The sequence below is a fragment of the Tetrao urogallus genome, assembly GCF_951394365.1.
Source record: "Tetrao urogallus genome assembly, chromosome: 5".
NCBI lineage: Eukaryota > Metazoa > Chordata > Aves > Galliformes > Phasianidae > Tetrao > Tetrao urogallus.
The window spans coordinates 35,364,488-35,379,138 of NC_136818.1; the positions used below are offsets into that span (position 1 = coordinate 35,364,488).

General features: G+C 38.6%; 1 protein-coding gene across 2 annotated transcripts in view; it reads right to left on the reverse strand.

Moving 5' to 3' along the window:
- Positions 1 to 13,436, reverse strand: part of LDB3 (LIM domain binding 3) — a gene marked incomplete at both ends in the record, with an annotated part of 111,829 nt that extends 98,393 nt beyond the window's left edge. For both annotated transcript variants that reach the window (XM_079536258.1, XM_079536259.1), the window contains one exon: positions 13,344 to 13,436. In XM_079536258.1, the coding sequence (XP_079392384.1) occupies positions 13,344 to 13,436 (93 nt within the window). The remainder of the gene's footprint in view (positions 1 to 13,343) is intronic.
- Positions 13,437 to 14,651: the final 1,215 nt, after the last annotated feature.

The window sequence follows — 14,651 nt, forward strand, 5'->3', positions numbered from 1 at the left end:
TCATCCTGTCACCTGTGAGAAGAAACCAACCTCGCTCTCACTGTAAGCACCCTTCAGATATTGGAAGAGAACAATAAGTTTTTCCCTCAGATTCCTTTTCCCCAGACTGAACGTCCCCAGTTCCTTCAGTCTCTCTTCATAGGGTTTATTATCCAAGCCCTTCACAAGCCTCATTGCCCTTCTTTGGACCTACTCCAGCTCAATGTTGTTTCTGTACTGAGGTACCCAAAACTGAACACAGTACTCGAGGTGAGTCCTCACCAATGCCGAGTATTACTTCCCTAGTCCTGCTCACCACACCATTCCTGATCCAAGCCAGGATGCCATTGGCCTTCTTGGCTAGCTGGGCACACTTCTGACTGACATTCAGCCAACTGAGCATCAGTACACCAAGGTCCCTTTCCATAGGCATCTTTCCAGCCACTCATCCCCAAGCCTGTAGGGTTGCCTGAGGTTGTTGCGACCAAAATGCAGAATCCAACACTTGACCCTATTGAAACTCATGCAGTTTGCCTTGGCCCATTGATCTAATCTATCCAGGTCTCTCTGCAGTGCCCTTCTCCCCTCAGGCAGATTGACACTTCCTCCCAACTTGGTATCATCTGCTAAATTACTGAGGGTGCACTCAATCACCTCATCAAGATCATTGATAAAGATGTTGAATAGAAGTGGCCCCAGTACAGATCCCTGGGGGACACCACTCGTGACCAGCAGCCAACTGGATTTAACCCCATTGACTGCAATTCTTTGGGCCTGGCCATCCAGACAGTGTTTCACCCAGCAAAGGTGTACGCCCGTCCAAACCATGGGCAGCCAGCTTCTCCAAAGAATGTAGTGGGGGATAGTGTCAGAGGCCCTACTGAAGTCCAGGTGGATCACATCAACAGCCAACAGTATCCTGGGCTGCAACAGAAGGGGTCAGAAGACATCACAGGTAGATGATCAGACTCCTGGAGCACCTCTCCTATGAAGACAGGCTGAAGGACCTGGGACAAAACGCTGTGGAGAGACCTCATTGTGGCCTTCCAACGCTTGAGGGGAGCTTATAAACAGAAAGGAAATCAACGGTTTTACATGGAAATCACTGTTTTACTGACAATATTTACATAAATAGTGATAGGATGAGGTTTTAAGCTAGAAGAGGGAAGATTTAGATTAGATTAAATGTTGGGAGAAATTTTTCACTGAGAGTGTGGCGATGTGCAAGGGCACACCAGAGAGTTTGCAGATACTCCATTCCTGAAGGTGTTTGAGGTCAGATTGACTAGGACCCTTGGCAATCTGGTCTAGTGCTTGATTTAATGGTTGGCAACCCTGCCTGCAGCAGGGAAGTAGAAACGGAATGATCTGAGAGGTACCTTCCAAACCATTCTATGTCCAAATGACAGAGAAAAGAATGTGTACATACACACACACACACACACACACACACACACACACTTATCAGGGGAATCTCTTTAACATAGACACTTAGAAAAAAAGCATGTGAGATTTTTCTGTAGGTCACTTAAATCCAAAAGGCAAATCTCAGATCACATTTGGCATATGTTCAGGAGACAATAGGGGAAGTACATTTCTTGAGTACCAACAAGAAATTTGAAACTAAACTACAAGAACACAAGGACATTGCATGTCCTCTCATTGAGTGGTATGTTTGCTTACTAATGTATTATTTGATTTTCTCCCCTCCTGTATTTAAAAAAAAAATTAATCCAAAATAAAGATAGGAGTGTGGAATGTTTAATATAACAGTTACACCAAACTACATGAAAGCATTCAAATAAATATTGGGAAATGATTAGATGCCTGAGCTTTTATAATGGAACTCAGAATTCAGCCAGAATAATTCTAGTTTGTGACATATTGAGAAAAAATAATTTTTACTGATTATCACATTAATGTAACTATAGTATCAATGGGGAGATACAAACAGCTTCAGAATATGACATGCACTCTCCTCTGTTTTTAGGAAAATTTTGAGATTTTTTTTCCTTGCCTCTTGATCCCTATTTTGTTCTTGTTAAAGCAGGTGAACTGCTGTGGAAAAAGATTCTTTTAAAGAATTGTTTCTACGCTAACTCTTTTTACAGGATTAGTATACACAAAGACATCCTCATATCAAGGTAGCTGCATGAGCCAGGCAGTCACTACTCTCAAACAGCAGCCAGGAGCAGATACTTTAGCAGAATATGAAAATTAAGGAATGCTATCCTCAAGACCAGAAAATTCCCTGTAAATGTTCTAGAGCTAAGTGCAAAAAAAATCTTCCTTTTTATTTTTCTTCCTTTATTCTTTGAAAGAAGAAGGCTTAATTGACTATCTGACAAGAATACTTCCTGGCTTCGAGAGTTTGGAGATCCAATCTAATTCCTAATCAGGGAGGAGCAAAATTAAATGTAGACAAAAGGAATACTATTCAGGAGTAGTCTTAATGTTTTCCTCAAAAGTAGCTAACTGAAATTCTAGTTAGTATGAGGCAAATAATTTTAAGCAGTGCTGGCTGAGAAGACATTGTAATTAAAACAAAGAAGTTACAGACCAAATTAAATAACAGAACTAAATACTCAGAGTTGCAAGAAAAAAAAAAACAAGAAACACTTAACCATGTCACAAAATTACATGCAACTCGGATCCAGTTCTCTGGGAAGGATCAGCATCCTGCAGTGTACTTAAAAAAATAATACTGTACAGGACTGTTCTGCCTACTTTCGAGGTTGTCTTTAGGACACATGAATTACAGGGAATCATGGGTGGAGTGTATGAAAGATCTTATTGCAGCTGCTTGTACTGCACCTGTTCAAAGGATAAATAAAGCAGCTAAGTTCTAGTTTTGGATTCACTTGTTTCTAGCCCCTTGATGCGGAAAGAAATGATATACCACCTCCTCATCTTGTCAATCATACTGCAAATGTGTCTTCAATATTGTGGAAGTGATAAACTCCCCCCCACACTCCCCCAAATGTTCCCACAGCCTGGGATAAGCTCTATGACAATTCACACGCCCTGGAAAAATACCTATAGCTCTGCTTCACATTCTCCCAGACAGCAATCTCATTCACATGGATAGCCAATTCTTCTTCCCAGTTTTTGCTAAGAATGGTATTGGAATTGGATCTATGAAAATGATCCGAAATTAATATTGGATTAATTCCAACACTCCGGAGCTTACATAAACTTTGTTCTATACCTCCTCCTTTGTTTACCTCTGACTCCCGAAGTTGAAAGCGCAATATCATACTGCATGAAAGAAATACACTGAATCTGTGCAAGTTAAGGAATTAGACTTTTTTAATCCATGTCATTAGTGTATTTACAGTGACATTTGGGACATGGAAGAATATATTCACATGACATTTTCTTTGAATGCTGGTTTTTGTTATTCTACAGGGCGTATTATTTTTTAAACTCTATTTTGATTGCCTTCCTACCTGAAGAATTATTTCTGGAAAACCGAACAAATTTATTGTTAGTCCTAAACACAGGTTTAGAAAAGTAGTACACAATCCCACATATTTAATATGGAAATTTAACTGTGTTTTGCCACTAAGAATAGGTGGAAATGTCCACAACCACTATCCAGTGTTTTTCCAAGAGTAATATTTCCTACTCTCCACCTTTGGCATATTTTCTACAGATAAAAAGTTGGATGTTGCAGCCAATAATAACATTCTGCAGGATTCTTTTCATATTTCTCATCACTCTCCTACAAGGAGTTATTGTAATTCATTGTGGAAGGATCCTTAACTTTCACTTCCCAAACACAGTCCTCATCTTGCTTTTCCAGTCAGTGCACTGAATTTGAACATCACAAAGCTTAAAGCAAAGAAAGGATGACAGACTCAGATGAGAGAGAATGGGTGGGGCAGAGCAAGGAATGGCAGGAAGGGGAGGCACCCCACTACAGCATTCCAAGCACACAGAGGCAGAGCTGTCTCAGCAGAGCACCATCCACATGAAGCAAGGATGAGTGCCAAAAGACAACACTGGAACTCCTCCACATGACCACAGCCCACAGCAATACCAGTACCTGCCCTTGCAGTCAGCTGCTACAGCTAAGGTATACAATTCCTAAGCATGGGATATTCCTTCCCTCAATGAGGGGCAGTACATTTGCTATACTTTGGGAGTGAAACAGCCGAACACTTATAGGATCCAATGATCTGTTCATCTTTCTGTGTCAGGGGCTTACCTTCAAGCACCCACCTTGAACTACCAAAGACTATACAACCAACAGTGCATTTTAATTTACACTCAGAAACATCAATATGAAGTAGACAAACTGGAGAGGGATTCTGCTCGAACATGTTTGGTTCATTGTTACTGTTTAAGATGACAACTCTTAAGCAATTTTGATTTGTTCATGCAATTAAGAAAGCAAACTTAACATTGAAAACCTCATTTGCCCCACACCACAGACCTGGCAGAAGGAGTTAAAATGATGTAACAAATCCAAGAGTAAGTGAAAAATTGAAACAAGAACCTTCTAGACAGGAGAGCAATTTTGACAGCAGGTCCAGAGTATATTTGTACCTTGCAACCCCTAACAAAAAAAAAAATTAATGTAGTAGGAAGACCATTATTTCCTAGATTATCTTGGCCAACTCTAGGGACATAGAACATCTTGTATTGGGTATTTGTTTTTTAAACACCTGCCATAGCACTAACTGCCCTTGGCCATTTTTGAATCAGCTGTAACTAGGTAAGGAGAGAACACTGACATTCTCAAATAGAGCATAGGCCCAGCAATCAAGAAAAGGCAGACCAAATTCACCCTAATACCAGAGCATTCTGATTTGGCACTATGTACCAGAATCTGGGGTTACATGTAGTATTTTTGGAGATTTGGATGCTATGTCCCATTCCAGAAGCTTGAGGTAAATGCAGCATTCGTTCCAAATCAAATAGCTTCCTAAGTTACAGGACGCTTTAAATATAGCATGAGAGTCCCACAGAGGCTTCTGAAGAGCACACATGCCACCCTAACCAGGTAAAGCTGGTACTATAGGGCCTTAACATTATTTTTCCTCATGCCACAAAGACTAATTGTCACTAACACTGTCTTTAAACTGAAAAGCCAGAAATCGCCTACAGAGTGCACTCTTTGAGCCAATTACCTTTAGTGAGAAGGGCTTATGGCTTTAGTTACTCGACTAACCAAGAGCAGCAAGTGAGGGAGCCAAAATAGCCCAGCAGCTGGAATCTGGGCTCTAAGCAAGGAAAGGGAAGAGACAGGGTGCCTGCACATAAAGGCTGTTATTCCTAATCCTCAGCTGCCATTGCTACAAATCAAGTGTATTTAGAAGGATTTTGGGGAAAGGTTAAAACCTATATTCATAGTGTCCAGGCACTGAACACCTGTGGCATGGATAATCAAAACACCAACTACATATGTGAGAGGTGCAGAAAGTAACTCTACCCAACCCACGGGATTTGCATGCCTTGAAGACATTTGATCCATCACGCCTTCCTAAAAGAAGAGCAGGTTCTCACTGACTTTCTGGAAAAATGGCTGCTAGCCACTGCTAACAATAAGAGTCACCTTGTATTGAGCAAGCTGAAGATGTCAGATGGAGACAATCATTAGCCAGAAAATAATTGTTTTCAGGATACTTACTTCTAGAAACAGAGCAATGACTCAGAAAATGACTGGAAAAAATGTTATTTTATCCCTCTGTAACTAAGAGCTAGTTGCTCTCAGTCCCTGAAAGGTTTCCAGAATAATGTAGAAAAAGCTTTGTATTTGGGGAAAAAAAATATATACGTTTCATCAACCTGTTATTGATGAACTATTTAGAACTCTTCCCATAAGATATCTAACAGTAGAGTTAGACTAAGCCTTCAGGGCCAATTTCACACTGACAGCTCATATAATCAAGCTTTTAGTTCACTTAACTGCTCTCATAACTTAAGGGCCTGAATTGCATACATCATTTTTTCATCATCTACACAGAACATTTTGACAGGTGATATCTGTTTACTTTCAATTAAGTCACGTCACTTAAATTATGGGTCAGTGCAATGTGACTGAACAGCACATTTGTTGACATCCTTTTCCTCATTCTACTGGCAAGGATTTATTTATGAAATGCCATTTACTAAGTACTACAGCATACTTTCGGAAAATTAGGATTTAAAAATTTAGACTGCTGTAATAGAAAGCCTATTCTGAAGTTTCATTCTCTAACTTTTTTTATTAATACTAACTCAATGCAAGGATACTAGAAGAAACATCCCTTTCAGATGCCATATAAACCACCCTTCTCATTATCCATTTTAAAGCATGCATAGCTGACATTTTCAGACACTGTTTAAATTTATTTCCATAAAACTTGCAAGTATCAATTTTTATCATGTTTGAAGTTCCCCTTCTTCCTCATGATCTCTCAGTAGGGATTAATAACTTATCTGCACACTGAGCAGCTAGTTCTTTCTGCAACAAAACCCAGTGAACAAAGAAGAGCAGAATCTCATTATGTTGGAGAGCTTTCAATATTGCATTATGAAATTATAGCATCTCGGGTACTTCTGTACAGAAACTTCTAGTTACATGTAAAACAAATCAACTATATCCATCCAATAGAGGTTGGAGCTAGCTGGAGACAATTGGTGCTAGATCATAATTGAAGACCATCCCATTTAATACACAGTTTTGGTACTCTGAGTACAACTAAAAGCTTTTTTTTTTTTTTAATCTACTTTTTGTATAACTAAATAGTAATCTTCTCCTGACACTGGTAATTAGACAACTGCAGCAACCAGATGAGAATTGCTGTTGCTACTATAGAAAATTAGTACTAGCATATTTGTACAGCAAAGTTTCCAATTCATGTCACACTGGTTGAACAAGAGTTTGAGGTAACATATTCAGAATGAAGCTAATGGCTGAGTTGTCTGCTGTGTTGTGGAAGACTGCCATTTGCTAAGTTCAGATAACCAACACTAATAAAAATGTCACATAAAAAAAGCTTCGTGACTTTTAGCTATAAAGCATTCAGTAGCTTTAAATATCAAATTTAATAGTTATCTCCTGCTGTATTTACAGGTTCTAAAGCATCTGCAAAGTTATCTTTATTAATAATTAATTAAATATGACAACTACTTGAAATACTACATTAACTGTATTCTGAACTAAATACTATGTTAAAGGTTGAGGAATTAATCACAGTGTAATTTCCCGTTGCCAAGAAGTGCTTAATGCTAAGAAGAATAAAACTCATTTGAGCTGAGGTCTTGCTTCCTGAGCTTGAGAGATCTCTTTTACATAAAGACAAAATAATTGTTACCCCACTCTTGAAATTCTCAATTTCCTCACAGCTTCTGGGCCGAAGTGTATTATCCCATTCAACACTATTCCTTCCTGTTCAAGGAAAGATTATATTTATCTGCCTTTGAGGAACTAGCTGCAAAGTCACCAAAGTGTGCTTGGTTTTCTTTTGCACCAAGAAATACTGAGTTTGTAATTGCATAAGTTCTATTGTCTAATTCTTTATAAACTGAACTCTTCTACAAATAGTGCCACAATGGCATTAGTAATTCAGATACGATCACAACCCTGAAAAAACAGCTGTGTTTAGCAAGTGAAATAAAGAAAGGGCTTCAAATTTGCTAATTTTACATTATGTCAGAATAGTCAGAGCAGCAGGTTTTATTATGTAACATCCTTTATCTAGTAGTAGCTATTATGGACCATTATTCATGTTAATCTGGCCTATGTTCTAACAGGCCTACATATTTCTCCTGAAATTCAGAACAGATACAATCGAAAATCTTAAATCTATTCATGATGTCTGCAGAGATTCTGTGTAGAGTACATAATACTGTTTATATGCTGCTGACCTTTAGCATTAATCCTAGTATTTAGTGATTACTTTACTCACACAAAAACATATAATAGGGGCTACCTTTCCAGCTGAGTATCTATTTTCTTTAACAGAAAAAAATCACTTGATAAAGAGCTGAAGTAAATTAAATATCCTTCCTGAAAGTTACTTGAAAACAATACACATTCAAGTTACATTTCATTATGATGCTGAGATTTAAATAAATCTAACAATACTTACCCCAAAATCCTGAGTTTAAAGTTGTAAGAATAAGCTGTGTGGATAGTTCAGAAGGTTTTCTTATAGGAGATAAATAAAAATCCTCCCACTTTTATTATAATCACTTAAAAAAAAAAAAAAATCTCTTGCAATGAAACTGCTTTATATCACCAAAACTAGTGTTTGTTAACAACCCTTCAAGATAGCTAGCAACTCATGTGAAACACCCAGTGAGGGGACTCCTCAGACCAGACATGGCATTTTTGGTCAAGACAAGGAATGCCTTGTATCTCAGAATATCTAATCCCACATTTCGTAGAGAACCTGAACAGCCAACTTGAGAACTTTGTTCTACTTTTTTCAGAGTAAAGGCTTGAACTGAGTGTCTAGTATCCAAGGATGTTCTGATCCCTGATCCCAAAACCCATCATAATTATTGGACCAGAGGAAGAGAACACCACTGGAGCATTAGGTCCTTTCCTGCTAATCCAACATATGCCTGTGCTTGCTGAGATACAGCCCTATCATATAAAATACCCTCTGTACTGTATTGTCATTCAATGTCAGTGCTAACTACTGCGATACCTCAGATAAACAGTACCAAACTAGGTGTTTCAGGAGTTACTTGTAGAATTGTAATCCACAGAAATGCAATCAATTCAGACATCTGGGATGGTAAACATATCAGAATTGGATGGTAAATTAACTGGAAATCAAAGATACCATCTAAAGTAATCAGCATTTCCTCATTGTATCAATACACACATACAACAAATGACTTCATATAATAAACTTCAGTATCCTGTGATTTTTGGGTAAGACTATCATTCAAGAAGCAACCTACAAATTAAAGACCCTCCTGAAGAAATACTGATGGCCACAGGATAGATAACATATTACTAAAAGGTAGGAAAGCTTTGGAGTGTTCTTAAAAGCTGCTTTGACAGCTCTTCTCTGTCATAAAGACCTTTTTGAAGCTAAGTTATAGAAGACTGAAAGAATGTGAAACCACCTACGCATATGTTGGTGGACAACAGGTTGGCCATTAGCCAGCAGTGTGCCCTTGTGGCCAAAAAGGACAGTGGTATCCTGAGGTGCATTAAAAAGAACATGGCCAGCAGGTCAAGAGAAGTAATCTTCCCCCTCTACTCTGCTCCGGTGAGGCCACACTTCAAATGCATCTGGTTCTGGGCTCCCCAGTTCAAAAAAAAGACAGGGATCTCCTAGGAGGAGTCCAGCAGATGGCCACAAAGATGATAAAGGACTTGGAGCATCTCCCTTATGAGGTAGAAGGCCTGATGGATGAGGCCAAGCTCTTCTCAGTAGTATATAGTGGATAGAACAAGGAGCAATGGCCTAAAACTTGAATATAGGAAATTCTGTGCAAACATGCAGAAGAACTTCTTTATGGTAAGGGTAATGGAGCACTGGAACAAGTTGCCCAGAAAGGCTGTGGAGTCTTATATGGAGACATTCAAGACCCATGTGAATGCCTACTTGTGTGACCTGCTGTTGGAAACTTGCTTTAGCAGAGGGCTGGGACTCAAGCTCTGAGGTCCCTTCCAAGCCCTGAAATTCTGTGACAAGATGTTACCATAGCTTATCTAGCCATAGGACAGTCATTACATATAAGTCCAATGGCTCACTCCTTCTCTCAGATATTGATTCAAAGTCATTTGAGTTTTGGAGGGAAAAAAAAAGGGAAAAATCTCTAACCATCAGCATATAAAAAGGAAGACTTTTAGAGTACATAAGACCTACCTATTAGCTATGTAAAATATCAACTATTTAAATGCTGATTTATGCCTTTTAAGGTTGCGAAAGATTTTACATTTGGAGATGAGACAAATGATCTTCACGCTACAGTTATAGAAGCTACTGTGTGATTAGAACTGCAACTACTCAGTGATTAGATTTACCAGATATGGATGTGTAACACATGATGCAGACCAGCATTTCAAGTGATCTTGTTCAATGCCTTCATTTAACTGAGTGAAGTTACAGTTCACTCATTATAATGTATGGTCACCACATCCAAGAGACATTTAGAGAATACATAGTGATTGTCCTGGATAACCTGAGGTTTCCTGCCTTCAAGTATAGGAGAAAAGAAGCCAAGAGGCTGTCCTTTTGCCATCACTTGCCTGTTGTAAGACACTGATACCCTACATGCAATTAAACAAATTAGAGTACAGAATAAGTAATCACAAGATTCTGTACAGGAAACACAGCCACAGTGGGAGATTGACATATATATGCCAGAGAGCATAGGAAAGTGAAATGTGAAACGCTAGAATAGCTTTGTTTCATTTTCCTTCCAAATAAATGTTTCAAGCCATTCGTATCAAAATAAATATACTGACCATCTAATTTTTTTTTCTCTATTAATATTTCCCATTTCTCCTTATTTCACTTACATGATGATCAGATATCAACTACTTCTTCACTTAAAGTAAAACCCAAACAGTTCTTATGTTTTGTTTAACTCTATCTCCTTCAGCTCCGGGCTCTGACTTTCGATTTGGAGCCTAGGCAATGCCAGTCACAAGCTGTTACTGTTTGAGGTAATATTTCTGCATACCTTTCAGCTCATTTAAACACCTGCAAGCCAGTCTGCCTCCCCGATACTATTTGTTGTTCAGCAATCATCATACATGAAGAGACTTTGCTGCTGCATCCATCCATGTACAATCACCCAATCTTAGGTAACAGCACAACACATTAAACTATACTTGCACAAGTTACATCTATAAAATTAATTAATTCTGCTTGCTCCTAGACAGTTCATGCAAGCAGTGTGAAAAAAACAAACCGCTTTGCTGCCCATGTTAATTTTGGATTTGCACATATGATCAGGCCACCTGTGACAGCTCTTGCAGTGCCAACAGTCTACAGCTCCCATTCACTTCAGTAGGAGAGATAGATGCTCAGCTTCACTATGCCTGTCAGGATTATTCTCCTACCTCAAGTACCTGTCCCTTACATCTCATGACAGAATGTATTCTAAAATATAGGATGTCTTGTAGAGTGGGGACAGTCCCCTTTTTGAAGTCCTCCCAGACTATTTTTTAAGTTAACTGTTCAACAAGTATGACTTCAACTCCTTGCTACTTGTTTTTGTCTCCTCTCTTGTCAAGAGCGCCCTGGAAATCAGTATATTTTCCTCTTTCCCCACAGTAAGATTGCAAATGTGGGTGAGTTCAAAGCTTATCTCACACAAGTGTAAATTGCTGATAATGGAAACATCTGACCTGTTTGAATACATACTCATGTGAAAGATGATAATGTCCCTGCAATATCTATTTTTTTCTTTGGCAAAAGCCATGTATTATACTGCGTTCCAATTAAAAATAGCTCCTACTCTAGTCCTCCCTACAAGAAACTATATTCATTTCTGTATGCCTGCTTTTTCCCCCAAGGCAGATTACAAAGCTCTCAGCTAAAAAACTGTGCCTCACTGGGGAGGACTCCAGGATACTTAACAGGGCTTTCTGATGCTTCTATTGCTTGCTAAAAAAACACAGCCAGCTGTGTAAAGAGGTAATACCTCCTCACCTCTGGGAATCCAACTGTCGCAGTTCAGATTATGCTCATCACAAGTTCTGAAAACCCCAGGATAATCATGCAGCCTTTGGTACATTGAGTATGCCTTACATGATTGCAACTTGTGACAATAGGTTCTTCTGGAAAGAAGAGCTTTTCATTTCTAGCTGTCACATAACATGCAAGTGCCACAGCCCTGACCCCTGAATGAAGGACTCCCAGCACAAATGAACTGCGTAAAAATTAAATATCTTACAGGGCAGGCTGCAAAATGTCATGAAAATGCCTACAGAATTATGTTGGCAACTCTACATACTTAATTTGGGCGCAATAAGGAAATACTAAAAGTATTCAACAGATAGTAAAAGCATTAGTGAAATTAGTTCAAGTTAATAAAGAGACTTTCATTATCTGGGCAGAGTTCACTGTTGCTTTTTGTTATTGTAACAAGACAGCTTTCTTTGCTATTATTATGGAACAAAGACTGCTTCTGCAAAATAAACTCTTCTGATCATTATGCAACTTCACATTAAGGAAAATATGTTTCTATGGAGAAAATATTGTGCATTAGAATAAGAGATGAAATAAGAGCACTGCAGTTTGAATAAGAAATAGGATAGTTAAGATTTAAGAAGCTCATTGGTGACTCTGAATCATGATTGTTGCAGAGTTATCCATTTGCTATCTATAATTTAACAGATTTTCTCTCCATTATAAAAGAACTATTTTCAAAGTAGTGGAGGTGGTTTCCATCCCTCCCCACTCCAGTGGAGCAGACCATTTGTTTGCATTCTACTCATCTTCTTAAATCATTCTGGTATTTCTTTAAACACTTAAGTAACTTCTATAGCCATTGCTTTGCAAAACAATAAGCCTTCTGCAGATGATTTGTGGAGACACCTCTACAGAGCAGAACATTCTAGAAAGGATTTGAGGCTGTCAAAAAAGGAGGAGGGAGCTGTAAGAAGTAGCATGAAGCAGAGTTACCAAATCAGAAGTTACATAGAATACAGTAAGAAAAGAGGAAGATAAATGCTTGTGAATTTTTTTTATAGTCACTCAACCCTAAGAACTTCTGTGGAAATGACATTATCAGATAACAAGAACACTCCATTGCAATGCCTTGAAATATTGTTGTTAGAGGGGGGGAAAAGATTACTAGGAAATAAATGCACTCATCTATAATCAACAGATACACTGGGTAATTAATAATTAAGTTACATACTGTTCATCAGCTAGAAATGGAAGGCTCCTGCATAATTTAAGTCCTCATTTAAGCATTATTGAATTTTCTGTTTGACATGCCTAATTTTCATCCAGTTATTCCAACTGCTTCCAAAGAGGAACATATCTACTTAATTTGAGAGGACATAGATTTCACATATTTACAAGCTGTCACATAGTTTCTTCCCTGAAATGCCATTGCTTGTTCACATTCACAGTTCTTCTAATCCTTTCCCCCCCAAATAAACTGCATCAGGGAGGCCCCTGCCATGGAAAAAAGGAACACTGTACAAAACAGCACTGGAAGTTCGTTTGAAAGAGACTTCATCATCATTTTTAAAAATACACCAGCAAGATGTGCCTTTGAGACATCAGGCTTTGCCTTGAACTGATGTATCTGAATTCCACATTGCATTCTCAGATCCTTTCATCAGACCTACCTGCAAAGATCCTCTACTTTATTTGGCCAGGTCATACAATCAGTTTACTGCTACTTTCCAACTTAGACAAGCTCAACGAAGCCTTTTGTTCACTTACTCTGGAGATGGTCAAAGGCATGTTGAAGTCCTTGCCCCCTTGCAGTCGGAAGCCCCACGGTCCAGGTCCATTCAGAGTCACGCTGTAAGCCATTCTGTACCTTTCTCACAAGCCAGCTAGGCACTGCAGGATAGAAGGATGGGGTAGACAGAGAAAGTGTGAAAAAGTAGTATGAGAAGAGGGAAGAGTTTCATATAAATAAGCAAGTCTTTCTGCCTTGCCTGTTCAGTCGTGCTGGGATATCACCTAAGAATAGTTGGGAGCTATAATGCAGATGCTGATATCTCAGCTGAGTAGGGCCCATAAAAGGTTTGTAACCAGACACCTACTATGCAAAGACTTCATGACTCAGAGGTCTAATATAGCCCCCAGGGAGGGGGACAGATCTTTCTGGGCTTCTCAAACCCCTCTTCACATTCAATTAGTCCATGGGTGAAACACATTTTGAAATAAAATGAAGTCCCATGCTAAAATCCCAAACATCTAAATCTCACTACTGATTTGTTAAATAACAATATAGCCAATTAGTTTCTGCTTCAGAACACACTGCAAAGCAATACATAACACACTACAAACAAGTTCCTACTATATGTAGCAGGAAGGGCACCAAAGGAGTGCTTATCTTACATGAATCTGTTAAATGCAAATTATATACTACACTCACTTGGAACCAAAAAAAAGAGTCCTTGATTTCATTATTGGCTCATGGTACCATAACTTAAGCTTACTAAAGGGGCAACTACATTTTTTTCCTCTTAGAATGCAGGTATTATGAATGATTTCTAAGCAGCATATAATCCACATAGCAAAAGCGTAGTTTCATCTCATAGCTGTCATACTGTTCTCAATACAACTTGTCTAAAGACATGGAAATTAAGTGGAAGGCTAAGAATATAATCAGTTAGCTGTTTCCTAAACTCACTCCATAACTTTTCATATATTCTCTTCATGCTAGGTGTTTCATACAACCTTTGTAACTCATTTGGAATATCAAATACATTTCAGCTCTGGATTGAAAGTAACTAGAGAATCTGAAGGAAGGGGAACTTCTAAACTGTTGGCAGAACTAAGATAAATGAAAAGCTTCTGCTCTTAGGATAAAGCTGTAATCTTTAATACCACTTTTAAGTCACTAATTTCTGCAGGGCCTACAGAAGTTCTCTAGTACACTTCCCACAGCATCCCTGCTTTTACCCACATATTACAAAGAAATTCCCATTATGTTAAGTTGAAAAATAAGCAAAGGCTCTGCTCTGATAACTAACCAAGACCTATGCACTAGCTCATTTGAACACTGATAGTAAAAGT